At 42.3% G+C, this 26,389-nt stretch overlaps 1 protein-coding gene across 3 annotated transcripts in view; it reads right to left on the bottom strand.

The window, feature by feature from the left end:
* Positions 1 to 4,682: 4,682 nt before the first annotated feature.
* The window catches only part of MAOB (monoamine oxidase B), a 111,145-nt gene continuing 89,438 nt past the window's right edge, over positions 4,683 to 26,389 (bottom strand). For all 3 annotated transcript variants that reach the window (XM_019943583.2, XM_019943582.3, XM_073799323.1), the window contains 9 exons: positions 25,865 to 26,014; positions 24,496 to 24,655; positions 18,599 to 18,695; positions 17,513 to 17,566; positions 15,473 to 15,530; positions 12,641 to 12,738; positions 7,312 to 7,423; positions 6,688 to 6,750; positions 4,683 to 5,680 (listed from right to left, as the gene is read on the bottom strand). In XM_019943583.2, coding sequence (XP_019799142.1) covers positions 5,528 to 5,680; positions 6,688 to 6,750; positions 7,312 to 7,423; positions 12,641 to 12,738; positions 15,473 to 15,530; positions 17,513 to 17,566; positions 18,599 to 18,695; positions 24,496 to 24,655; positions 25,865 to 26,014 — 945 coding nt within the window. In that variant the 3' untranslated portion in view covers positions 4,683 to 5,527. The remainder of the gene's footprint in view (positions 5,681 to 6,687; positions 6,751 to 7,311; positions 7,424 to 12,640; positions 12,739 to 15,472; positions 15,531 to 17,512; positions 17,567 to 18,598; positions 18,696 to 24,495; positions 24,656 to 25,864; positions 26,015 to 26,389) is intronic.

Below are 26,389 nucleotides of genomic sequence, written 5' to 3'. Positions count from 1 at the left end.
CTTTGGTTACAAGATGTAATTTATTGTGGAAATGAGAACTTGTCCTTCTTAGCTTGGAGCCGAGGTTAAGATGGAAGCTAAGGGATCCTAACAGATTGTCCAGGAGACAAGATCCTAAAAGGTGTACAGTGACAGAGGACCAGGTTGTTGGGGACACGCAGAAGTTGAAGTTCAAGAGGAAGCAGATAGGAGGGAGATGAATGTTGGCAGAGGTAAGACATCTCTGTTAAATACACTCAGTTTCCAGAGAAAAACTAGAGGAAGTGAAGAAGTAGGGGAGATCAGGCCACTGGGGTTCAGTCAAGTCTTCTGATGTCCTGGAACATCGGTCATTGCTGTTGAGATGCATCGATAGGTCAAGTGACACAGCAGCCACTCTACTGTCACTCCCTCAGGATCGGCCATCATTACCCCATTCCTGTGCCTTCATCTGCCCCCTCCTTGTGTCCACTTCATCTTCACCACTGCCATAGAAAGACTTTGGGCCAGGCCAATTCATGGGCCACTGGCTACTCATAGAGTTCTGTCTTTGACTCAGGAAATCAACCCTAGTCCAATCGGTTGCGGCCAGAGTAGTAGGATCACAAAAGCAGGTGCCTGGTATGCAAAGGTCCACTTCTGACCACTTTTTTAAAAGGAGACCACAGGCATGGCAAACACTCAGTGTTTCGTCGATCTCTTTCTTGCCTGGGACTTTATCAGTAGATGGGATTGACACTGCCCCCCACCCCGTCATGCAGCCTTGAAGATCTCAAATTGGGATGTATTCTTTTAAAACTAAAGTATCCATAAGAGTGTCACATAAACAGATGTTTTCCACCCCCAAGATTCAGAATCTCTCCCTTGGACCAAACCAAAACAAACAAACAAACAAAAACATATTGTGCTTCTTTTAACTCGTCTTTTAAGTTGTATACTGGGCCTTATATATAGGACATCTCTTGGGCATCACCACATCCCAGCCTATTTTTTCACTCCAGCCATTGCTGCAGCAGCCAGCAACCAGATGTGCAAGTTACTGATAGCACCTTCTTCACTGGCCATTCTGATACATGGACAAAACTGGAAGGGAGTTAACAGTTCAAGGAAAACTTAAGCCAGTGGGAGATAAATACACCCTTCTTTGGTTCCCTCAGGTGATCTCTTCTAAGGTACATTCTGCATAGCTCCTCAGAGGGTCCCTGGCCGCACTGAGCCCCAGTAGCCCACAGCAGTGACCAATTCAATAACTCACCCTTGGACTGGCTTTCCCTCCTGCCCGGTTTCACTCTCTTCCTAATCCCACTTCTGCTCCCTGAAATCACTTCCAAAAGTGAACTATCTGCATAAAAGCCCTTGTTTGAGGTTCTAGTTTTGGGGGAGGACCCAGCCTAAGACAACCATGCCTTCCAATCAAGATAGCCTTTCTCTGGTCAAGCAGTTTTTGTTTTTTGGTTTTGGCCATGCCGCGCAGCTTGTGGTTTCTTAGGATCTTAGTTCCTCTACCAGGGATTGAACCCGTGTCCTCGGCAGTGAAAGCTTGGAGTCCTAACCACTGGACCGCCAGGGAATTCCCAGTCAAGCAGTTCTTATGATCCAGGGAACATGTCTCACTCTTTAACATGTCAAATTAATGCTTAACTTTCATAGAGGAACACTGTTTCCTTTTCTTTTTAATATTTATTATTTATTTATTTGCTTGCGCTGGGTCTTAGTTGCAGCAGGCAGGTTCCTTAGTTGTGGCAGACGGGCTCCAGGTTGCGGCTTGAGGGCTCCTTAGTTGTGGCATGTGAACTCTTAGTTGCAGCACGCGTGTGGGATCTAGTTCTCTAAGCAGGGATCGAACATGGGCCCCCTGCATTGGGAGCATGGAGTCTTAACCATTGTGCCACCAGGGAAGTCCCACTGTTTCCTTTTATTCCAAGTATCTTATAAGCATCTTCTTTTCACATCAATATAAGAGGACGGAGACAGAGCAGCAGGCCTCTGAGAAAAGCTCAACTCCATATGCCCAAGCCCTATTGTACCTTTGAACCTATGATTCTTAGCCCTTGGCTAAGACCTTCACAGAGTAGATCTATGAAGAAACTTGTCTTCTTCCCAACCTGCTAACTTAAACTCTCCATGTAAAGCTTGGACATGTGAGTCTTTCCAAAGCACCCCAGTAATTCTGATGTGTACCCTCAGCTGAGAATCACTGCTTGAGACTCATCACCTACCCCAGAGAGAACCAGATCCAACCAGTTATTAGAGCTACCTCAACTAACATATAGTCAAAAAGGCAGTTGAAACTTTGAAAATGAGTATGAAGAAAAGTGAAAATTAGCTCTCTGCAAAAGACGGCACAGATACATGGTTTTTAAAAAGAGCAGGTAATGTAGGATTGTCCGGTTAGTCAATTTTGATCTCCATTCAGCTTCTGTTTTCTGGCAGTCTTAGTAGCATTCCCTCACTCTCAAGTCAGAAGCATCTTGAACAGAAGCCAAGGCTTTAGATTCCTCTGGGGTGTCTCAAGCTCTCGAAGGCGTCTCCTTGAAGCCCCTCTCATAAGACTTCGGAAGAGAAGTAAAACCCTGGCCCTCCCTTTTGGGGTGGGTTGGACTCAAAGCACGGCAGCTCTGTCTAAAGAGACTTCTTCACGAGTCTACCCCTTCAAAACCCCCTCCCTGTGCTATACAGTAAGTCCTTATTGGTTCTCTACTTTATATATAGTACTGTGTATATTTTAATTCCAAACTCCTAATTTATCCCTCCCCCCCTTTCCCCTTTAGTAACCATAAGTTTGTGTTCTACGTCTGTGAGTCTATTTCTGTTTTGTAAAATGGTTCATTTGTATCATTTCTTAGATTTGACATACACTCAGTATCTTGTAATAACCTATAATGGAAGAGAATGTAAAAAAAGAATATATATATGTATAACTGAATCGCTTTGCCGTATGTCTGAAACTAACACAACACTGTAAATCAACTATATTTAAATAAAAATTTTTTAAAAACCCTCCCCACTCTTTTCATACACTCAAAACTGGTGAGGGGTTTCATCAGACAAGAAACTGGTTTTTAGGTCTTTCATTTAAAGTTTCCCATTTTTGTCTACCTCAGGATTTACCTTGGTAACTAATATCGACTGTAACTTGGCACCTCAAATCACGTAATTTAACAAGATGGCGCAATTGCAATATCATAGGGTAAGTGCAGGACAAGAGGTCTAGGCACGTAACACTGGGAGAACACTGAGCATTCTCCACTGGCCCAGCTGGAGGATGAGTGGTCCAGGAGATTCCTGGAGAAGGGAATTCCTTATTTGACTCTTTCTTAATGTATGTGCTGGAGTTAGTAGTATGACGACTCTCAGGGTGGGCGGGAGTGCTTCCGAGGGGAGCATGCTCAAGAAGACACTCCTAGGCCAAATACATTATATTTCTAGACAGATCCCCAAACCAAAATGGTTACAGAAGTCTTAGTGGGTTCTTTAATCTCCTCATTTAGTCTCTAAAGTTCCTACAAATTCATGAATCTAAATGTCACTGTAAAAATTGGAAACTATACTATTATTGATTAATCCTGGGAGATTTCTTAAATTTCATTTATGCTAAGAAAAACAACCTTCATTTTCTAAAGCAGCATGTGAGAATGGTCATTTATGGATTTAAAATACATCCTGATAAAGATGTGGCACATATATACAATGGAATGTTACTCAGCCATAAAAAGAAACGAAACAGTTATTTGTAACGAGGTGGATGGACCTAGAGACTGTCATACAGAGTGAAGTAAGTTAGAAAGAGAAAAACAAATACCGTATGCTAACACATATATATGGAATCTAAAAAAAAAAAGGTTCTGATGAATCTAGGGGCAGGACAGGAATAAAGACGCAGACATAGAGAATGGAATTGAGGACACGGGGAGGGGGAAGGATAAGCTGGGACGAAGTGAGAGAGTGGCATGGACATATATACACTACCAAATGTAAAATAGATAGCTAGTGGGAAGCAGCCACATAGCACAGGGAGATCAGCTCGGTGCTTTGTGACCACCTAGAGGGGTGGGATAAGAAGGGTGGGAGAGAGGGAGACGCAAGAGGGAAGAGATATGGGGATATATGTATACATATAGCTGATTCACTTTGTTATACAGCAGAAACTAACACAACAATGTAAAGCAATTATACTCCAATAAAGATGTTAAAAAATATATATATATATCCTGATAAAAACTGATCTTGGGAGTTGAGAGGTATGAATACTTTGAAATGATGATCTCATTTAAAAAGTAGTTCAAATAAGATTTAATGGACTGTGGAACTATGGTTTTAAATTAATGAGTGTACCTAGTAAAAAGCTTTGCACTGATAAGGAATATGAAAGGTCAACTGAAATATTATAATTGTCTTAATAGTTAAAGCATCTTACTTATTAACATGTCAATTATTTTGACAGCCTTTTTTCAGGGGCAGAGGGGGTGAAAGCAAGGAGCTGTCTTTTAGCATCCTTATGATATCATTATAAATCATTTACCAGCTGCTCACATAGACACCACCCATGATGGATCACACAATCCAAACGCATGCATCATCTGAGCTTCAAGGAAATTTTGACTCAATGCTTTTAAGCCACAATTATATACCTAATACTGGATCTTGATTTGATTTGTCAAAACCCTTGAAAGTCATTACCCAAAAAGAAAAGGCAACAGACATCTGGTCAATCAACTTTATTTTTAATTACCCAAATGTGTATTAACCTTCGTATCCAGATACAAGGGAGGATACAAGAGGAAGAAAAGACAAGACTTCTACCCTCAAAAAAATTAAAATGAGCTGAAGACACACTGCAGAAGACAATAAAACTTAAGGAAATATACTGAGTAGCACAAAACAACTTAGTACAGAGTAAACCCACACAAGGGGGACACGATCAGCGACCATGGCAGGGAGTAGAGAGGGTGATCGGGAAATTCATCCTGGGAAATGGGATAAAGCAATGGACCTGTGTTCTAGTCAACAAAATATCAGTGGCTTATTGTGGGCCTTGGGCAATTAAGTCCCACCGCTCCTGACTTCAGTTTGCTCAACTCTAAAACAGCAAGTAAGGACAAGGTGGTGTCTAAGTTCTTCCAGCTGTAACAGTACAGGATTCTAAGGACAAATGCAGAGATCTTGGAAGATGTGGACCTTACAGGTAAGAGGAAGGACAAGCACAAAGCCACAGAGGTAGGAAAAAGCTAGTTTTTTGTGCCTGGGCAATGTATACTGTAGGATAGCAAGGACCTTTAACAAGCCTGTTTAACTACTGTAAAGATTCTGAGACCGGTGAACTTGGAAATGGGTGAGACAGAGTGCTAAGCTAGGTACTAGACAATACACAGGAATCAAAATGGAGAAAGAGATATTGTGTTTTCCTGTGGTCGAAGTCTGACTTATCGTCATGCTCTCCACTTCACTCTACATTCTTTGTGTCTTCATGGAACTTTGTTACAACTCCTTCCCCAAACCCACACACCAAATAGAAGCAGAAGAGGGTGTGGTTACAGATGCCCTCTCTTTAGACCCGCACAAGTAGCCCCCTTTTGTGGGCCAGGTAGCCAAGAGCAGTTGCTGACAATATGGTGGTCAATCCAATCAGCCTCAGCAGGCCGGGCACGGAGGGCAAATGTCTCTCCAAGAAGGTGGTGGTAATGGGCTTCGCAGGGACATCCTGGGTTCAGAGAATATTTGGTGTCAGTACAGAAAGTCTGTATTTCTTCCAGTTCTCCGAACATGACTCACACTTGCCAACCTCTAGGCCATGAAACATCACATTCCCTTTGTTCAGAACATTCATTCCCCGTTCCCCACTGGGCCCTTTACTTAACTAATTCTGACCACTAACTTCAAGTCTCAGTTTATATCTCACTTCCTTCGGGAGCCTTTCCAGTGTCCCCAAACTAAGATGACCCCTTCTTTTTACATTCTCAGCGTGTCATCTTCATGGCACGTGGGCTTTTTTGTTATCATCTGTTCTCCCCACCACATGTTGAGCTCTGAAAGCACTGCTGTATCATTATCCCAGCGGCTGATGCAAAGCAAGTGCACAATAAATATTTGCTGAGTGGATACACTTGTGGTCCACTCAGTCCTCAATCCCATCTCTGACAGAAGCACTAAGACAATGACTTTGGAGTGGCCAGGCTACTGTTTTTAACCTTACACTTGACAGACGAATACCTTTGACCTTTTGGACCCTTGTCCTCTATGATGTGTATACTTCCTTCCAGTCAGGAAAATTTCCTGGGGTTTTTTTACAAAATGATAGGTATATTGAAAGTGCATTTTTAACCTAAATCTGCTCCATTTCATTCCACTCCTTTGTCCCCAGACAGGGGATACTGACATATCTTCCTTTCATTTCCTCCCCCCTATCACCAGGTTAGAGATTTATTCAACAGACATTTATTGAGTTCTTAATAAGTCTAGAACTCTCCGAGTAATGTCTCATCCGACCAAAAAATAATTTATTTTTTCCTAATAATCTGCAAGGCATGTGGCAGCTGCAATTTTATCAAAGTTCTTCTAAATCCCTCACCTCTGCCCTAACCCGTGGCATCTCTTTAAACATTCATGGGTTGAATCACTTAGGGGAAGGTCTGTGAATATATACAAGTGTGCTCTATTCATAAGTAATTGTTTTTAAGATTTAAATTCATGATATAAAATATAACCTACCACAGACTCTGGTTCGGGCTGCCAGATTTCATCCTCTGGGATCTTTCCCATGGCATGCAGGATCTGAAAAGAAAGCGCATCTTGGTGAATAACAAAAATGACACCATCTTTCTCCTAATCTACTCTTTAAAGGACTAACGATGTCTTTTGGGATATCCATCAAAAACACCAGGGTAAAAGCCAGTGTAGTCCATTGAACCTTTGAAAAGGTCCAAAAGGTCTTCGATCTACAGCATAAGAAGGTCCAACCATTAGACTCACCATCAATTTTAATAGCCGTGAACACGCCTTAATAGGGATGAGATGAGAGGAACTGTCGGCAAATATATAAATGAATTCTGAATCCTAGTGTAAACATGTTTGGTTCTATAATATTAGACCTAGGTTATCTCTCAAGTATAGCCATGGTGATCTTTTGCCCCATGGACTCTTTTTACCTTGGACTCATTGTTACTTTTGGGTTAAGGTGTTCATTTCACCTGTGACTACTGTGAAAAAGGTGTTTCACTGTCCTTCAGATGGGGGTTCACGGGGAATTGGCTTCCAGGATCTCAGACATATTTAACCTGTTTGTCAGGCCCGTGAGTTGCTTCCTTCCCCACAGCCCATGACCCCAGGCCTTACCTCTCGGGCTGCTCTCTCCCCGGCCTCCACAGCCCCCTCCATGTAGCCACTCCAGTGTGCAGCAGTCTCCGTGCCTGCGAAGTAAATCCTGCCCACTGGCTGGCGTAGAACCCTTGAAAGCAAAGCAAAGAGATAAAAGTGGTCAGTCTCAGAGAGCCAGAGGAGAGCCTTCCCACAAAGACCAAGGCTGGTCCATTTCCTCAGACTCTAAATGCCAGGAAGTCCATTGGCAATTTTGGAATAACGTTCATGAGTTCCTCCAGTTCTTACATGATCTTTGTCACAGACGAAAAGAAATAAAAGCCAAAGTTCACTCCCGCACCAAGAGCTTACAGGTAAAGGGACTGACATCAATGGAGGTAAAATAAGTATTTGCTTCACATACGTAAAGTGAGGGACTGTATATGCCCAGTCATGGATAGCTGGTTCACCAACTTTGAGCGAGGGGACACGTGCCCCCAGTTTCCCGCCTGGTCATTCCACCAATGAACTTGGCAAATCACTTCCTCTCACTGAGCTCTGGCTTCCCCATCTCCTAAGGGGCATGATCCAATAATTTTTAAAACCTTTTCTATTAGTAACATTTAACAGCTCTGTGAGTATGACTACGGCTCCAAAACCACCATTCCTTGAGCACTTAGCTCTACCAGTGTGAAGAGTTTTACTGCATTAAATTATAACAGTTAACATTTTGGGGGGCGCCAAACACTCTTCTAAGTGCAGTAATCTTTACCACAACCATATGAGGTCAGTACGATTATAATCCCCATTTTGCAGGTGAGAATATGGAGGTACAGAGGCTGTAGTGGACACTGTGGCGCCCTGCCTAGACCCCCCTTCAAAAATGAAGGACCTTGCTGTTCTTCCCTGCTCTTGGCCCATTCCAGGCCCCCCTCCCCAGTCGACCACCGATCTGCTTTCTGTCTCTATAGATTAGTTTGCATTTTCTAGTATTTTATATAAATGGAATCATATAGTAAAAACAAAAAAAACATGAAGGACTTATTCCCAGGTGCTGGAAGTGCTGCAGGAAGATGGCCTTCTGATGTCAGCCCTCTTTGGCAACTGCCTCCACTAAAGAAAATTGCCTGGTTCAAGGTCATGCCTCCTTCCAGTAGCAATTGCATCCAGTGACTGATCACCACAGGGCTATAAAAACCTGACCCCTCGCCCCAACTTGGGACATTTCTGAAGGGCCATCTTAGTCCTAGAGCTCCCTGAAGGATCAGCTGAGGTCTTCACTGGAACTTCACTGGGAGAAACCCAACTTCTCTCTCTGTCCGCTCCTGCTTCCTTCCTCTGCCTTCCACAGATGTTGATGCCTAGGCTCTCCCTAGTACATATCCTATATGCTCATCTTTGCTTCAGAGTCTGCTTTGCTGAGGAATCTAACCAGCAACAAAGACAAAGTAATTTACACTAGGTCATAGCTAGTAAGTAGCAGAACCGGTATTTGAATCCAGGTCATCTGACTCCAGAGCCCACAGTCTTAACCACTTGGTTATACATCCTCCCTCTATTGAATTATTTTTTTAATCTTTTTAAAGAACTCCATGGCATAGCTACAATTATCCCATTTTACACATGAGGAAACTGAGGCTTAGAGAAATGTGTGCTGACTTGCCAAGACCCACTTGCTAGAAAATTGCAGAGCTAGGATTTGAACTAGGTCGACCAGATGTCAAAGTCTCCGTCTTTATGTTATATACTTTTCCTGGTGTATCATCATCATCACTAGTTAACAAAGAGTGCCCATATGCTACACAAAAGGACAGAGTGTCACAGCACTTAGTTTCTACAAGGGGCAGTTTGTTGTTACCCTGACAAAAATACCATAAGGGAAGCACCATCAACATGTCATTATTCATCCTATTCCAGGTTTCCATTATATTACAGATAATGGATGTGGATGTCCAGAGCTAACATCCAGGCTCTGTCTTAGTCAACACTGTATACCACTGGGCCTTTTACAGAAAACCAAATGAGTTGGCTTGAATTGGTGGGTTTTCCTTCACCTACCCTTATTGTTGCCATCAAGCAAAAAGAGGGGAGGAGAATAGAAGATACTATAGAATACTAGAATGCCGATAATAATACACAGCATAATCTGGAATTATTCACAGCCAGCATGGGCTGGAGAGCCTAAGCGTATTCGGGAAGGGTTCTCGGCAAGAGAAGGTAATTTTGCTTTTTCCACGTTCATTAAACAGTGCTGCTTTCACCACATGAATCACTGTTTTCAAACAGACGGAACCCAAATTGGAAACCTCTGGGAGGCCTGGCCAAATCCTAGAATTAAATATTAGAAGAGAGAATAAAGGCTTAGAGAATTAATCATGCCGACTACTGGAATGTAAAAATGTAAAAACCAAGAATTTATTTCAAACAGGCAAAGATATCTTCCCTCCACTTGTCACGTGGAAATCTTCTTCCTTTGGGGAAAAAGAAAGCCCCAAAACTGGGGAAGAAAAATCCCTGCCGTTTCTCGTGCAGGTGAGGGAATAGACACTATAGGATATTTCCACGTATACGTCCTTATGTGTTTTACCACTACTTAATCACTAAAGTGTTGGGTTGGCCAAAAAGTTCATTCGGGTTTTCATAACATCTTACAGAAAAACCCAACCCGATATTTCAGTCTAAGAAATCAACACACATTTCTTAAAGTAAAAAACCTTAAGAAATGTGAGTTTATTTTTTTACTAGAGTTGTACTGTCAATACTGTCCTCTGTCTTCCATTTGGAAGCAGAACATTTACTGTGTAATTTCTAGGCCATGAAGATAAAATTCCTTGCAGTATCCCAAATGTCATGGACCCGAAAGGTCAAGGGAATCCCTGCGGGCCAGCTGTCCTTGCTTGGATTGAGAGGTATGTCACTAAGATATGCTCTGCTTCAGTTTCCATCCTACAGATTGAACCTAGTCACATGAAGCCTGAAACATGGCCCTGAGAAGGAATAAAGATGAAGGAGGGTGGTGCCATGTCACCACAAATGCCTGATATGATGGGGTTTATCTTGCTTCTTTCGTGTGGTCAGGGTCAGGCTAGTGCAGGTGAGTGTCCTTCCCCCCCCGCCCCGCCCCCCACTGACCCCATCACTCCAAAGGCATTTTCCTGACACTCCTTATGGGATTGAGCATGAAACTAGCCACTCCGTGGTCAGAAATCTAATCACATCACAAAACTGATGGTCTTTCTCTGTTGAGAGGTTAAGTTTTGTATTCCTAAATGTGTTCTATGAAGCAAAGGATCCTATCTGCCTTTCTTACTCTCTATCCTATCCTCAAAATCACCCATAGGGCCCAGCCGTGTAACTTTTCCCCAGACATTCCATGAACTTGTTAGATTCCTGTAGGAAGCGTTTGCTCAAATGGTTCCGTCTGCCTAGAGTACATTCCCCAGTAGCCTTTTCTCTGCCTTCTACAATTCTCAGGTGGTATGTGTATTATGAAGCCTTCTCAGCTTTCTCTAGGTAAGGCTAGCCCATCCCTCCCTGGGCCCCCATAGCATTTTTATGCCCCTCTATTCTTAGAGTACTTACCATAGTATGTTTGAGTCAATGTTTGATATTCTCTCCTCTCCCCATCCCTACCCTAGCTCCTAACACCGTCAGCTCCTTTACAGCAGGGAGGGCTTATCTTGGTACAGGCAAACTTTGTTTTGTTGTGCTTTGCTTTACTGCGCTTCGCAAATATTGCATTTTTTTTTTTCACGAATTGAAGGTTTGTGGCAACCCGGCATTGTCAGATGATGCTTAGCATTTCTTAGCAACAAAGTATTTTTTAATTAAGATATGTACATTTTTTTAGACATAATGCTCTTGCACACTCAATAGACTACAGTATAATGTAAACATAACTTTTGTACGCGCTGGGCAACCAAAAAGAAAATAATTTTGTGTGACTCGCTTTATTGCAGTAGTCTGGAACCGAACTCACAATATCTTCGAGGTCTGCCTATATATTGAAGTTTTCAGCAGAGTGTTTGGCCAATAGTTGGCACTTAGCCAATAAGTGCTGAATGAAACAATTACTACTGACATATTCTACAATCATCCAAAAATTAACTTAATGACCAGTAGCTAATCAGGTGGCACCCTCTGAATGATCTCATAGATGATATTTTACCATCTTCAGGAAGATGAGGAAAGTGCTCACCAAAGCCATTATGTATCCTCTCACAAGCAGGTTTTTTTTTTTTTTTTACGGTACGCGGGCCTCTCACTGTTGTGGCCTCTCCCATTGAGGAGCACAGGCTCCGGATGCACAGGCCCAGCGGCCATGGCTCACGGGCCCAGCCGCTCTGCGGTATGTGGGACCCTCCCAGACCGGGGCACGAACCCGTGTCCCCTGCATCGGCAGGCGGACTCTCAACCGCTGCGCCACCAGGGAAGCCCACAAGCAGGTTTTAATCCTTCTTTGACTGGTTTTCACAAACAGATTGATTAGCCATTTACATTTACTAATACCTTTTTTTTGTTGCATACTCAGCCTTTTACTCATCACTCTACATTTCCTATTTTGTTTAGATTGAGCTCTTGGCATTAAATGATTACTTCGTTTAGTATTACTTCGATGGTCATAATAATTACTACTATATTACTAATTCATACCTGGTTGTTGTCATCGAATACAATGAACTAAACACCAAAGAGTCATACCTGGCTGCACAACACTGTAAATGCTACAAGCCATTGAATTATACACTTCGAATGGGTGAATTGTATGGTATGTGAATTATATCTCAATGAAGATGTGAAAAATAACTTATGCTCCTGTTAACATACTGATTCTTGTCTACTGTATGCCATCTTGCGCTTTCTCATACACCTGCTAAGGAAAGTGAGGTCCAGAGAGGAGAAGTGACCCGTCCAGGATGACAAAGTTGGTTATTGGTAGGATCAGGGGGTGGAACCCAAGTCCCTTTACCCCCAGTCTAGAACACAATTTGCTTTTATAATGCTGTACCCATGTTGGCACCTATACAGTGCCCATTAAGGAAGTTCTACTGAGCCCTAAACTCAGTATAAAGACACTTCTTCTGACAATGTAAGTGAACCCTCTATCTAAATTCCTATTCTAATGCTGCCACCTTCTTTGGTTCTATTGATTGGGATTGCTCCTTCAGAGGAATTAAGAGTCAAGGGCACCACCATGATGCAGAATTATAATGAGTGAGGTTCACGAGATCCAAAGGAAATTGGGGATTGGGGGATTTTTTTCCCAGCATTTACAAGGAACAGTGGAGAAGAGCTCCACGAACCTTCTTAGAGTTATGGACTCAGATTCAGGGAGTTTCAGTTAGAACTGAGCCCACTTTTACTCTACCTTCCGTACTGAGTCAGGATCCCTGGGGGGAAGTAGGTCGTGTAGCAGCCCCCGGAGTACTGCTCCTCACACCAGTTCTTCTCTTCATAGTGCACCGGCTGCAAGGCAGAGTGACAAAAACTCAAAGGAGACTCAAAGGAAGCAATCTAGTCTCGAATAAATCAAACACAGTCCAGTAGGCTTCCTATTGGACAACCAGTATCTGTCTGAAATAGAGCCTTATTATCCCGATGTTTTTAGAGATAGGACTTTGGGCAGGTAAATGTCCTTGGTAATAGACTTCTAAGAAATTCTGACTTAGAAAGTTTTCTCACTTGGTTCATTCATGTCCCAGGTACTGTTCATAAGCTGCAATTGTCTAGCTCTATGTTTAAACTGGCCTTACATGTTAAGAAGTTTTTAGTGCCTAATGGTTTCAAGACAAGTTTAAAAAGGGATTTATGCTTACTGGAGTAAGGAGGATGAAAAAAGTAGAAAAGCATGCCTGTTAAGGAAAAAGAATGACCAGATTCATGTTTTTCATGCAAGTCAACTTCGTTGAGAGAAGCTAGAACAGACAGATTAATGTTTTCATGGGACGTAGGCACTTCTGTTGATGGCGATGCAGGCAGCTATCGGTCTGAAAAATATGTTTTTGCCATGAACAGGCAAAACATTAGCTGAGATTTTGCAAAGTTCAAGCTCTTTACTACAATAACTAAACATGTGTTATCATTATTATTATTATTATTATTTTGTGGTACGCGGGCCTCTCACTGTTGTGGCCTCTCCCGTTGCAGAGTACAGGCTCCGGACACGCAGGCTCAGCGGCCATGGCTCACGGGCCCAGCCACTCCGTGGCATGTGGGATCCTCCCGGACCGCGGCACGAACCCGCGTCCCCTGCATCGGCAGGCAGACTCTCAACCACTGCGCCATCAGGGAAGCCCAGGTATTATTTTGCAAAGATAAAATCAACACGGCAAGTCTTAAGAGAAAAATGTGAGCATAAAAATAGATTTGGAAAAGATGTTTTGTTTTAAAAATTTGCAGTCACACATGGGACTTCGGATAGTCATTTGTAACGAATCCTATTTACAAAGCACGAGGCCCTGTCTGAGGGGTGTAAGTTGCTCTGATGTCTCAGGCCCGGCCCTCTTCCATCTCATGAGCACCCTTCTCTGGCTGTCTCCAGCCAGGGGATCAGAAGAAAGGTTGGACTTCATCTTTCACCTTTCCTTGCTCCCAGGACAGACACCAAAGCAAGTGCCCATCTCTGTGCCAAGAGCAAACAACAGCATGACCAACTTGTTTTTTTTTTTGGCCACGACTTGTGGCTTGTGAGATCTTAGTTCCCCTACCAGGGATCGAACCCAGCCCCTCAGCAGTGAGAGCTCGGAGTCCTAACCACCGGACAGCCAGGAATTCCCAGGACCACCTCATTTTTATCACCAGCAATTAATCATCCACATTCTTCTTAGGAAAAGAGACTTTCCCATATTAAAAATGATCAACTTTTTGGGAAATTGAGCACAACTTCTTTCCCCTCCCACTGGGGTTTTCCCTGAACAACCATCTCACAGGTTGTCGGAGAATCCTCAGCTCTGCACTGCCTCAGCCTGAGGGTGTCTCAGAACATAACTTCAAAAAAGCTTGAGTATCTACCAGGGAGAAATATCTTGAACCGAATATTTAAACAGAAAGACCAGTCAATTTTAGCAGCTGTGGTAGGATTAATTTTTAATGTGTATATACTTTGGGTCTTGCCACCTCACTCATGTTACACTTGCGCCCAGAGGCTATGCTTATATTTAAACTTGTTAAATGGTGTGTGAAAGCAAAAAAATGAAACAAAACACATTCTTCATTATTATTATGTTTCTCTCCAAACCAGTCAATTCATCATTCTTGTTCATTTACTGAGGAGGAATCCCCCAAACCTTCAAGAGCGTGTGTTTCACCTATAACAAGTAACTCTTGCTTTAAAAGGATGAACAAAAATGACAAATTCAAAAGCCACAACAACTTGACTAGGAGGAGGAAAGCCACTGCAAAGCTGAGCAAAGTAAGTGTCTGAGGAATAAGATGAAGCCATGTAGCTGTTCAACTAGGTCAAGGCGTGCACTGCAGAGATCTGGATTTAAGAGGCTTAACAAGTTAAACATTCTTAGCCCCTTTATTAGATTTTCTCGTGCTTTAACTGCTCATTTGTACATCCTTTTCCATTGTCTTCAAGTGCTGCACGGATAACTGGATTTAATAATAGCTTTCAAAAGGTGACGTAATCTGTGTCAAAACATTAAAAACCCAGCAGTTGTGAATGGAACGAGAATGTCGGTTCATTGTTTTAAATATTGATGAAGGAGGTCGTTATGGCTAATGGTTATGGGCCCTTTGGGCCCTTTGACTATCACCAAATGCCCCTACCGCACTGCCTCCCTACCCATCCCATCCCACCTTTAACCACCCAGTGGGGAGGGGAACTACTTTGAATTTGAAGATCACAGCTTCCTCAGGCTACCTGCCAAGATGTCTAGGAAACTCAGCTGACAGGGCTCACCTTGAGCCAATCAGCATGTCTTCCCTGCTACAGGAAGAGCTCTGAACTCAGGGACAAGGGTAGCACCACCTAAAACACATCAGTGTTGCAAGGTGCCTAAGCTGCCACTAGCACAGCCAGGGCCCATACTCTCTGGGACAACTCATAAGTTTACCAACTCTGGTGCAGACTCCTCCGAGAATAGATCAGGGAAAACATGAGCTCTAGAGCCCTTCTTGCACAAGCCCATCCCTGCTAGCCCCCTGACAACAAAGCAAGATCTCTCTCCCTTAGGGAAGGGTTGGGAAGCCTTACGTGCAAAGCTTCTTGTGAGCCCAGAACTTTTGCGTAGAGGTCACAAAGTTTCTTCAACCTATGGGAAGAGAGGGGGAAAAATAAGTGAAAATGAGAAAGGAAGAAAAAGTCAAAGATGTACCTATGATTCCCATCATTCAAAAAGATTCTGAGCTATTGCTTCCACTTGACATTTCATTGTAATTTTTCAAAACAAGGCACCTTGTTCTAGTTCCAATATCTTAAATCTGTGAGGTCACAAATAGTTTTTAAAGAAAAGAAAGTGATGCACTGCCTGCCTCACTGGGGGCACACAGCAATTTGTTCATTCATTCAAGAAAATGTTGTGTACCTGCTGTCAATTTCCTAAGCACTGGAGATTCTGGGAGGATTGAGACATGATTCTTGCTCACCTTCCTTTCTCTCCCCATCCCACTAAGAGGAAATGGGCAAAGTGGAGCAGGAAAAGCTTCGAATTCTGCTTCTGCCTCTTCCATGCTATGAGGTCTTGAACAGGTTACTTAAACTCTCTGACCTTTAGTTTCATCAACAAACTCACCTGATTTTTTTCACTAATGATGGTAAAACAATGTGGTCTCAGGACCAGCAACAGCAGCTGCATCACCCGGGAACTTGTTAGAAATGCAGATTCTCAGACCTCATCCCAGACCTTCTAACTCAGAAACAGCAGTGGCAGCAACTGTGTTTTCATAAACCTTCCAGGTGATTATGTTTGAGAACCACTGATATAGAGCATATGAAGTTCCCAGCTCAATAACTGGTACATACGTAATAAATGCTCAATAAATGGTAGCTCTTAAGAAATTTAGTCTTATGGGGGAATTGGATGTAAGCCAAAAGTTATAATTAGTCAGTTAAGGTATGAGATTAAACTTATTTCCATTCTGATTTTTATAGAATAGTATTGTTAAAGGGGATCTTACAGGTGATTTAGAGTTAGGCCAATGATTTCAAAAGTATTATTATTATTTTATTTTTTATTTTTTTAAGTGTATTTTTTTAATTATTTATTTACTTTTGGCTGCATTGGGTCTTTGTTGCTGTGCGCGGGCTTTCTCTAGTTGCGTCGAGCGGGGGCTACACTTTGTTGCTGTGCGCAGGCTTCTCATTGCGGTGGCTTCTCTTGTTGTGGAGCACGAGCTCTAGGTGCGCGGGCTTCAGTAGTTGCGGCGCGCGGGCTTCGGTAGTTGTGGCTCACGGGGCCAGCCACTCCGCGGCATGTGGGATCTTCCCGGACCGGGGCACGAACCCGCGTCCCCTGCATCGGCAGGCGGACTCTCAACCACTGCGCCACCAGGGAAGCCCGGGACATTTTTTTAGTGAGTGGGTCAGTCAGACTTCCATAGCCCTGGCCAAGCACAGTGATGGCAATAGTCATAAAGCAGCATGCTAATGGTGCGGGGGGAGGGTGCAGGGTTGTGAGGGATAGGAATGTGCGATAACGTAATTCAGGGGCTCTTAGTTGGTAAGTATGTTATCAGTGGTGGTGTGGGGATAAATAATTGGTAGTGGTGAATACTAATTGCTGAAAGAAATTGCCACCTCCAGAGAAACTAGTCCTTCTGTACTTATGATCTGTAATAGTTATGCATCCTTCATGCAGGATGTACTGCAGACTGCCCTGCAATGCGGTCATTTGTCTACCTGGTTATCTCCTCCCCAAGTAAAATTTCAGCTCCTGGGCTATATCCATTTTTGTATCCTCCATAGCTCCTTGCATGGTATCTTGTGTACGATAAACTCATTAAATATTATTTTGAATGCTTGGTTCTTCAGTTATCAGCATTGTGCCTTTATACAAGACCCTCATAATGAACATAACAGACATGTTGTGTTGGAAATACACATAGTATTAAGCAGTCTTTAAGTTTAAAAGTTAAGCAAAGTTGAAAGTGGGTAGAAAGAAGAAAAGAAGTAGGAAAGAAAGGGAGATGGAGTACAGAGGTGGGCAGGAAGGGAGAGAGGGGCAGAGGAAATAAGGGAGGAGTGAGGGAGGGAGAGAGAGGGAGGGAAGAGAGAAGAGGTACTTTTTTCCCCTACCTTTCCTCTTTGGTAAGACGGGTCAGTTTTCTGGCTTTGTGGGCAAGAATAAATCTAAAACGTACAAACAAGAAAAAGGAGGGGAAATCAATGGCTGCTTTCATCCTGGCCTCATTTCTATAGCTACACATGTGCCTAGTGTACAGGTTAAAAGTGAACCAGAAGAAATAATTCATACACTATCTAACTTTATGTTCCATGTTTTACTATTTCCTGGTTACATTCCTGACACTAAAAGGCACCTTCTAGTTTTAGGGATTCAAGGGACTCAAAACAGATGACTGGCCATAATTTTTGCCTGGGATAATACCATGACTGACCCATCTCCCACTGCATAGCTGGTGCTCAACAGGAATATGCCCTGGGCCTCAAATATCTACCTTAGATGTGTCTGAGACTTTCCATTTTCATCCAGCCCTTCCTCTTTGGTTCTATCTTCAAGATGGTATCTCCCTAGTGCCCAGCCTTTTAGAATCCGCCTCCATTTCTAGCCCTACGATTGCCTTCAACTTACCAGCTAGCTTTGATCTCCCTGTTTTGACCCTTGGCTCTCTGAAATAAACTCATACGGATCCTGAAAGCCATCTCAATTTTGGCTTCTCCAGGTAACCACCGCCCATGACATCCCCATCTGTGCTGCTTTTCCCTGCCAAGCTGAGAACTGGGCTGGTCTTCGTCCCTCTCTAGTGGGACCTGGAAAATCTCAGCATCCCATGTAAATACCATAGATGCCTCCACAGCCTCCACAAGAAGCCCTCTTAGTGAAACACCCTAAGTCAAATCTTCATATCATGTTTTCACAAAAGATAGCTTACCAGAATATATCAACCCCTAGTATTAAACATGAAGCAGAAAACTAGTTTAACAAATTTTCAAATGTTACTGGTATTCTAATTCCTTTCTAAATATTAATTTGTTCGAAGACATTATTTTTTAAAAAGCAATAAGATTTTTCCAACTGCTGAATTTGGAGAAGAGTGACGTTGGGTAAAAAATTATTGAACAAAGTTTGGGGCACATTTATTAACAGTATAGGAATACGTTGTCAACGTGGAAGATTATCACACCACCATAAGCATGCCTTACCCTATTATGGCGGCATAGCTGCCATCAGGTTTGGTATCATCCAACGTGTAGGCAACTGGAGCTTCCTCTCCTTCGATAATCATGCTTCCACAGTAATCTTGGAGAAGAGCAAAATGGAAAAAGGCATTCATCACCCTATCAAGCTACCCTTAGCAGTTACGACGAAGCACACGTTTTTCAACCTGAGAAGCCCAAAGGCTGAAAATAAGATATTATACCCTAAATATACAAAGTCCAACCAAGCTGATGTCAAAAGGAAGGCTAAGGAGCCAACATTTGGTGAAAAACTCAAACGGTAAGCCCCTCTCTGCAAAGCAGCAACGTGGTATTATGAATTAATCCAGGCCAACATTTAATGAAATCTTGTTTTCCTTGCTGTTAATACGTGTGCCCCTCTTTCCTCTTTCACAGGAAATCAGATAAAACCAAAGATGTGTTAAAGAAACGCTAGTCTATTACTGTAAAGTAGAAGGGACTGAACATTCACCTTTTATGAGGAGCCACTTATTCGATGCTAACTAGTTCTTGATTATCTAGAGACAGGGCAGAGAGGACCCAGATGACTAAAATGCACAGAGTCCCTCCACTTTTCCACCCTCCTCCTTAAAGGGGAGGGGATATATGTATACACATAGCTGATTCACGTTGTTGTACAGCAGACACTAACACACCACTGTAAAGCAACTATACGCCAATAAAAATAAATAAATAAAAAGAAAAAAGATATCTTTGCTGGATATAGAAAAGATAATAAGAAAATAAAATGCACAGAGTCCCAAACCCTCATTTCAAACAGGACCTCCGGAACAACTTGGAAAACAATTTCAGCTCATTCTGCACAAAAGTGCTTCTCTCATTCCCCTCCTGAACAAAATATATGTAATTTCAACAAAAGAATACAACAGAGCAATGGTGAAAATGTCAGGGCAGAATTTGAAATGTTATAATAAGATCCGATTACAGTGTACCACTCCTCCTGCTTCATCATTTACTTGCAAATTGAGGTTGTTCGAACAAAATTATGGTGGAAGACCTGGGAACTAATGTTGTATAGAAAATCCAATGAGTGGGTTTCAAAATGAGGAAGAAAGAACAGAGAAATAACTTGGAGGGTATGCACTGTCCCGACCTGTGTGGGAGCAGACACACCTGTAGGCCTTTTTACCTGCACTTGCTTCTCTCTCTCTCCCCCCACGACTCTCCCCACTTTGCATCTATAGTCCTAGTCAGTCACTGGATTGAGGGGTACTTGCATGCCCCTCAGGTGTACTGGGGTTAAAAAAACATTGAGAAAAACTGAAATAGGGGATGGAGAAATGTTTAAAGTTTGTCGAAGAATTTAAGAAGATTTAAGAATACAACAGAAATAGTTAAGGAATCACCTTGTTATAAGGAGACAAGAAAGAGGACAGGATGTGATAAGAGAAAAGAGCAAGGGCTCAGGGGTCACTTGGGGTTCTGCTGGACTGGACAGAGGGATCATGCAGGACACCAGGCTGGCTGGGGTGGAGGCCCTGCTTTCTGGGTGGAGGGGCTCCTTGGACACGTCCTTCACAGCACAAAGTTGGTCTCTGCACCATGCATGTGCACTGGGCAGAAGTGAAGGAACAAGGGGCAGAGGGAAGAGTCCTGTTCATGCCAGAACAAACCACGTGGCATCAGCAGCAGTTCTATCATTTGTAGGTAGAAAGCTCAGGAGCTCTGCCCATGCACATGGGACTTCCAGTTAGCCTGGTTCAGCCTCACTCTTAAAAAGGAAGGGCCATTCAAGGACATCTAGACATTGAACAAAATTCTTTAACAAAAGAAGCAAAGACAAAAGCAGAAACAAACTAACAAACAAAAAGGAACTCTCAGGAAGAAAAGACAAAGAGTAGAAGAAATTTCCCCCAAAGTGGCAAGTAACATTCTCAAGGAGAAAAAAGAAGATATTGTACCTATGGGAGGTAACAAAGAGGACTATTCAGAATAAAATAATTCAGGAGAAGCTTTTTGAGTGTGAAGTGTGGAAGGAGGAGTTCTGAAAAGACGATCACATTCATCTGGAAGAATAACTGACATTTACCAAGGACAAAATTACAGGAAAAATAATGAAGAGAGAATATCCTACCAGATGTCAAACATATTATAAAGCTACGGGGATTAAAACAGTACAGTGCTGCCAAAGGATTACAGAATATAAATCTGTGTTCTCCAAAGTGGGGTGTGCACACCTAGATTGCACATCTGGATAGTGGAGAAAGATATTAGAGAATCTTATTTTTCAATTCCAGCTTTTCAAAAATGACTACTCTTGTATATTTTATAAGAAAAACAATACACTTTTTCCAGTGGTCCATGTACATAATTTAGGAATAAATATATTCAGTGGTAGTTGATGTTTAATTTTTTAAATATAGGGCTATAAAAAATATTTGGAGCCCAGTGGCAAAAATCAGTGGAAAAGAATTGTTGGTCCAGAAAAGCCGAATGTAGATACATTTCATAGGAGGATGAAACCATCATAAAAAAATTAAAAAAAACTGGTACACTGGGAGAAAATATTTGCAACACATACAGAAAAAAATTAATAAGCACAGGATAAATAGATAATTTACAAAATGATTTCACACAGCCCTGAAGCCTTATTCATGATGAAATTTACAAATTATAGATAAATGGGACGTTTTCCCCTACTGACTGGCAGAAAGTTAAAAACATTAATTAGCTGGTCTACCCAAGTCAATTGACTTTGTAATTGCACTTTTACAAATTTATCAAAAGGAAATGCTCCTATTCAAATCTTCAGAGCAATATGAAGGAAGCTGTTTATTGTAGCATAGTGTATAATAGCAAAAACTGGGAAACAATCGAAATGCCTATCATCAGCATACCTATCGGGCACATTTTGATAGAGCCATACAGTGAAATACTGTTTATTCAGTTGTTGAAATGAGGTAGATTTAAATGCACTGATGTGGAGAAATGTCTGTGGCATACCATTAATAGGAAAGAGCAAATTTCAGTATAATGTGTATTATGATTTTTTTAAAAAATGGTTTGGGGAAGGTATATAACATTTATTTAAAATTATATTTGCATATAAATGTTATGCATATTCTTTAATATACATTTAAAGTATATATACATTTCAATATATGTGTACAATATATTGAAAATATTACCTGTGCCTACAATAAATCTCTAAGGATGAACAACTTACATTTTTAACAGTGGTTCCCCAAGGGGGGAGGGGCAAATGGAGAGGGACATTTTTCATACACTTTTATTTTTTGAAAGTTTTATAGTGAATAAGTTCACTTCTGTAATTTTTTTTAAAAGCAGGTACTGCTTCTGTTATTTTAAACTTCAGCTGAAATCATTTAGATTTAAGGGAAAATAGAAATGGTGTAGATGAGCAAAAGCGAGGGATACTGAAAGATATAAGGCTTTGGCAAGAGCCTGCTCTCTCCAGGTAAGTGGGGATGGGAGGCAAAGCTAAGGTGGCTGTGATGCACCCCCTGCCCCTGCAGGGACCCCAGGAGGGCAGGGTGTTGATGGTGAGGGTGGCTGAGCTTAGGATGATTTGGTGGGAGACCAGCAAAGAAGAGGGGGCCCTTCCTTGTAAACTCACAAAGATATTACACACTTAAGAAACTGGAAAGCATTTCCTGGGACAATCATTCTACAAGCCAGCAAGAACTGGCTAGGGCTACCTGTATCAAAAGGCAAAAAGTTACCTTCTCTTTAATAGTCCAAACCACGCTGTACTTACAAAACAAACAAACAGTAATCTTGACTGATTGATTGCTGAGTGCCTCATATGTGCCAGTCACTGTGCTAGGCTGTTCGGGGCTGCAAAAATGACCCCCTTTGAATCTGGTTAACTCATATGCCCTGTGCTTTTGCATTACTCATTAACCACAGTGCCTTTAGGGATGGCGTTGAAAGCCTGACACAAAGCAAATAACTTCTTACAAGAGTTAACTTCCTCAGATTTCATTCCCTTACAGAATCCTTCAAAATATTGTTATTGAATTGCTTATCGATGTAACAGGAATGGTATTGGATGTGAGTCTTGGAGCCCTCCCCTGTGTTTCTATAATAGCCTAGGTAACACCAACAGTGTACTCAATACATTGTAATGCAATTATCAGTTTACAAGACTGGCTTCCTCCCGAGTCTGGATTTTCTGGGCAAGGAAACATGCCTTTGAATTCCCAATGCCTAGCACAGCGCCTGTCATACAATAGATGCTCAGTAGAGGTTGGCTGAGGAAACACATTCAATTTCTCAAAAGAAATTGAAAATGCTTTGAAGAGGCTCTCATGTCTACAATCATTTTTTAAAGTGTAACTCAAGGCTCATTACCAATAAGGACCGAGTCAGATCCAGCCTCTTCTTGAGGATGAAGAGCTTGGCTTTTCTCTGTTTTTTTTTTTTTTAATTTATTTTATTGAAGTGTAGTTGATTTACAATGTTGGGTTAATTTCCGCCATACAGCACAGTGATTCAGTTATACATATATATCTATTCTTTTTCATATTCTTTCCCATTATGGTTTGTCACAGAATATAGTTCCCTGTGCTATACAGTAGGACCTTGTTGTTTACTCATTCTATATATAATAGTTTGCATCTTGGGTTTTCTTTTTGATACTAGTACCTAACAATGAACTTGCCTGGCACACTGCAGACCTAAGATAAAGGTCTGCAGACATGAATGGAAAGCTAGAGATTCTCTCCATAAATAAAGGCATTCTGAGTCATTAAGAGAAAAAAAATCTCCATTCCATGGTCCTAAACCTTATCCACTCGCCAGCAACCAGCTGTCTAAAACGGGTGGCCTGGATCACGAGAGGAAGCAGCTTAGCACCAGCAAGCTCTCCATGGTGGGTCACTGCACCGTCCTTTGTGAAAGATAGATTACTTGTTCAACTGATGCACCAATCCAATAACAGTCCTAAACAGAATTTCCTGCAAAGGGGGAGAATCAGGAGGCTGCAATGTGGTGGAAAGGGGTAGATACAGGAAGAACCGCCCTAAGGTAAGAATATGAAACTTTCCCCCTTTGCCTCCAGCACATCCTTCCTCTCCCTTCTGCAATCTAGCTCCTCATTTCAGTCCATCCTTCCCTTTGCCCTCAGTCCCAGGTACTGACGGTTCTTACGTGGACTCCTCTCGGAAGAAAAGGAGCTGTGATGAGAGTCAATGTGATAAGACTCTAGCATTGTGCTGTCCAATATAGTAGCCATGCATGGCATTTTTACATTGGAATTTAAAGCTATTAAAATGAAATAGCCATGCGTGGCTTTTTATATTTGACTTTAAAGCAACTGAAATGAAATAAAATTGAAAAATTCAGGTCCTCAGTCTCACTAGCTACATTTCAAGTGTTTGATACCCACACACGTGGCTAGTGGCTGCTGTCCTGGACAGAGCCGCTCTGGAACATTTCCATCGTTGCAGAATCTAGTATTTTAGTGGGCATCCCTGTAATGTTCTATCCAGTAGAGCCACACACTTATTGAATATATATGAACGCATAAATGAACTTAATTTCATATAGTAGAATCTTGACACTAGTGAGAAATTGCCTGGAAATTTTCAGAATCCCCACCTTTGTGAACGGCTTTATAAACTCATACTTTAAAAACCTGTATCAGAAAATGTTAATAACCTATTTTCACAAGATTTTGTGAAAGGATTAGTAAACTTTATACTGAATTATGGAAAGAGTTGATCATATTCTAAGGGAACTTAATTGCATGAGTGTGTGCCAATGTACTTTACTCGATGGAACTGACCTTAGAACCTGGATGAATGTTTTACGTCCGAATTCTAAGAAAAACAGTTACACGCAAATGTGTGACTTTGCACCAAGTTTCTTGGACCTTTTAAGCAAAGAAAAGTACTCACCCTTATTCCTCCAGAAGGGCTCTTTATAATAAACTATGCACTTGATGACTGAACCCAAAGGCACACGAGTGATCAGCTGGTTTCTCATCATTGGCAGAGGGGGACTGAAATGAATCTTCATGCCCAGAACAGGAGGAATAGCGCTAATCACATACTTAGCCTGGAAGAAAAACGGCGTGGTTAAACATTGCTGGTGGGTTGTTTTTGCTCTTTTTCTAATGTTTCTCCCTCATTTACCCTCGTCCCCCACTCAATCTCTTCTTAAAAGAGAAACTAGAAGAATCAAACTTGTTAGAATCAAAATGAGCTCTTGTTGTTCCCTAGCTCAAAACCTCCAATGACTTCCCATCACACTTGGAGTCAAAGCTAAGTTCCTTACAGTCACTTTCAAGGTCATACATGAAAGGAACCCCTGTCACATCTCTGATCTCATCTTCTGTTACTCTTCCCCTCAATCCTCTTAATTCCACCATTTTGACTACCTTGCTGTTACTTCAACATGCCAGGCTTGCTCTTACCTCAGGGCCTTTGCACTGACTGTTTCAGTCTACCTGGAAAACTATTCCCCAGAGAGCCACCTGGCTTAATCCCTCATCTCCTTGGGTTCTGTGCTCAAACATCACCTTCTGAGTGAGGCCTTCCTTGATGACCTATTTAAAATTGCATGACCAATCATCCCACCTCACCTTCTGGCACACCCTCTCCCCCTTCCCTGCTTGGTTTTTTCCACAGTACTCATTACTATTTGGCATAGTCTCTATTTTATATATCTGATTACAACTTTTCTCCTTTACTAGAATGTAAGCCACATGAAGGCAGACAATTTTACCTGTTTTGTTCACTGCTATGTTCCCAACTCCTAGAATAATGCCTGGCACATAGGAGGCACTTGATAGTTATCAAATAAATATTTTCTTTGATTTTCTAATTATGTAGGAGCCCAATACAGAGGGTTGATAATATGTGTTTTGTAAATCTCCCCCCTCACCCCCAAATATTATGGTTCTGTTTTCCTTTCTTTCAGATAGAGGTAGCTTTTTTTTTTTTTTTGTGGTACGTGGGCCTCTCACTGTTGTGGCCTCTCCCATTGCAGAGCACAGGCTCCGGACGCGCAGGCTCAGCAGCCATGGCTCACGGGCCCAGCCACTCCGCGGCATGTGGGATCCTCCAGGACTGGGGCACGAACCCGTGTCCCCTGCATCGGCAGACGGACTCTCAACCACTGCGCCACCAGGGAAGCCCCAGAGGTAGCTTTTTTGCTTTTGGCAAAGGCATTGTCTACAAAGTCTAGAATATTCTTCGCTTTATTTAAGCTCTGGTTATCTATGGGACTCTGGTCTCTTCTCCCTGGTTTAAGGCTCTTGGTTACCTCATACACCTCGTGGTTTAGGGTCTCCACAAGGACATTTTCTCCTGTCTGGTCAATGTGGATCACAGGCCTCTCCAGCTTCACTCGGTCCCCAAGGAGGTCCATTATTCGCTCACTCACTTGACCAGATCCACCCACAAATTTCCTCTCCTGGAAAGAAAAAAGGACCCAAGAGGTGGGTAGGAAATATAGGAATGGATATAAATTGCTAAGTTGCTAGTTTTCCTCACATATCTTTACTGTGTGAGGTATACAATTTCATGCTGCCCTTGTGGGTCGTGTCTTTCACCATTGTTTTCTAACCAATGATTGCTGGCTTTCAACAAAATCACACGTTTTCGAGCCTTCCAGGCTATGTTCTGATGGACTCCCAGACTCCAGACTCAGCTGGACATCCTCAGCCTGACTCCCATGTCCCGCCTGCCTGGCCGAGACCCCTGCTCTGTGTCCTACCTGCATCCTTTGGTTGAGTTGCTGGGCCACCACTTGCCCGAGCACACCTAGGCCTGTTTCCTGTTTCCTTGT

This window comes from Tursiops truncatus, chromosome X (assembly GCF_011762595.2).
Source record: "Tursiops truncatus isolate mTurTru1 chromosome X, mTurTru1.mat.Y, whole genome shotgun sequence".
Classification (NCBI taxonomy): domain Eukaryota; kingdom Metazoa; phylum Chordata; class Mammalia; order Artiodactyla; family Delphinidae; genus Tursiops; species Tursiops truncatus.
The sequence above is the reverse complement of the archived record's forward strand: the minus strand, read 5'-3'. Positions and strand labels throughout refer to the sequence as shown.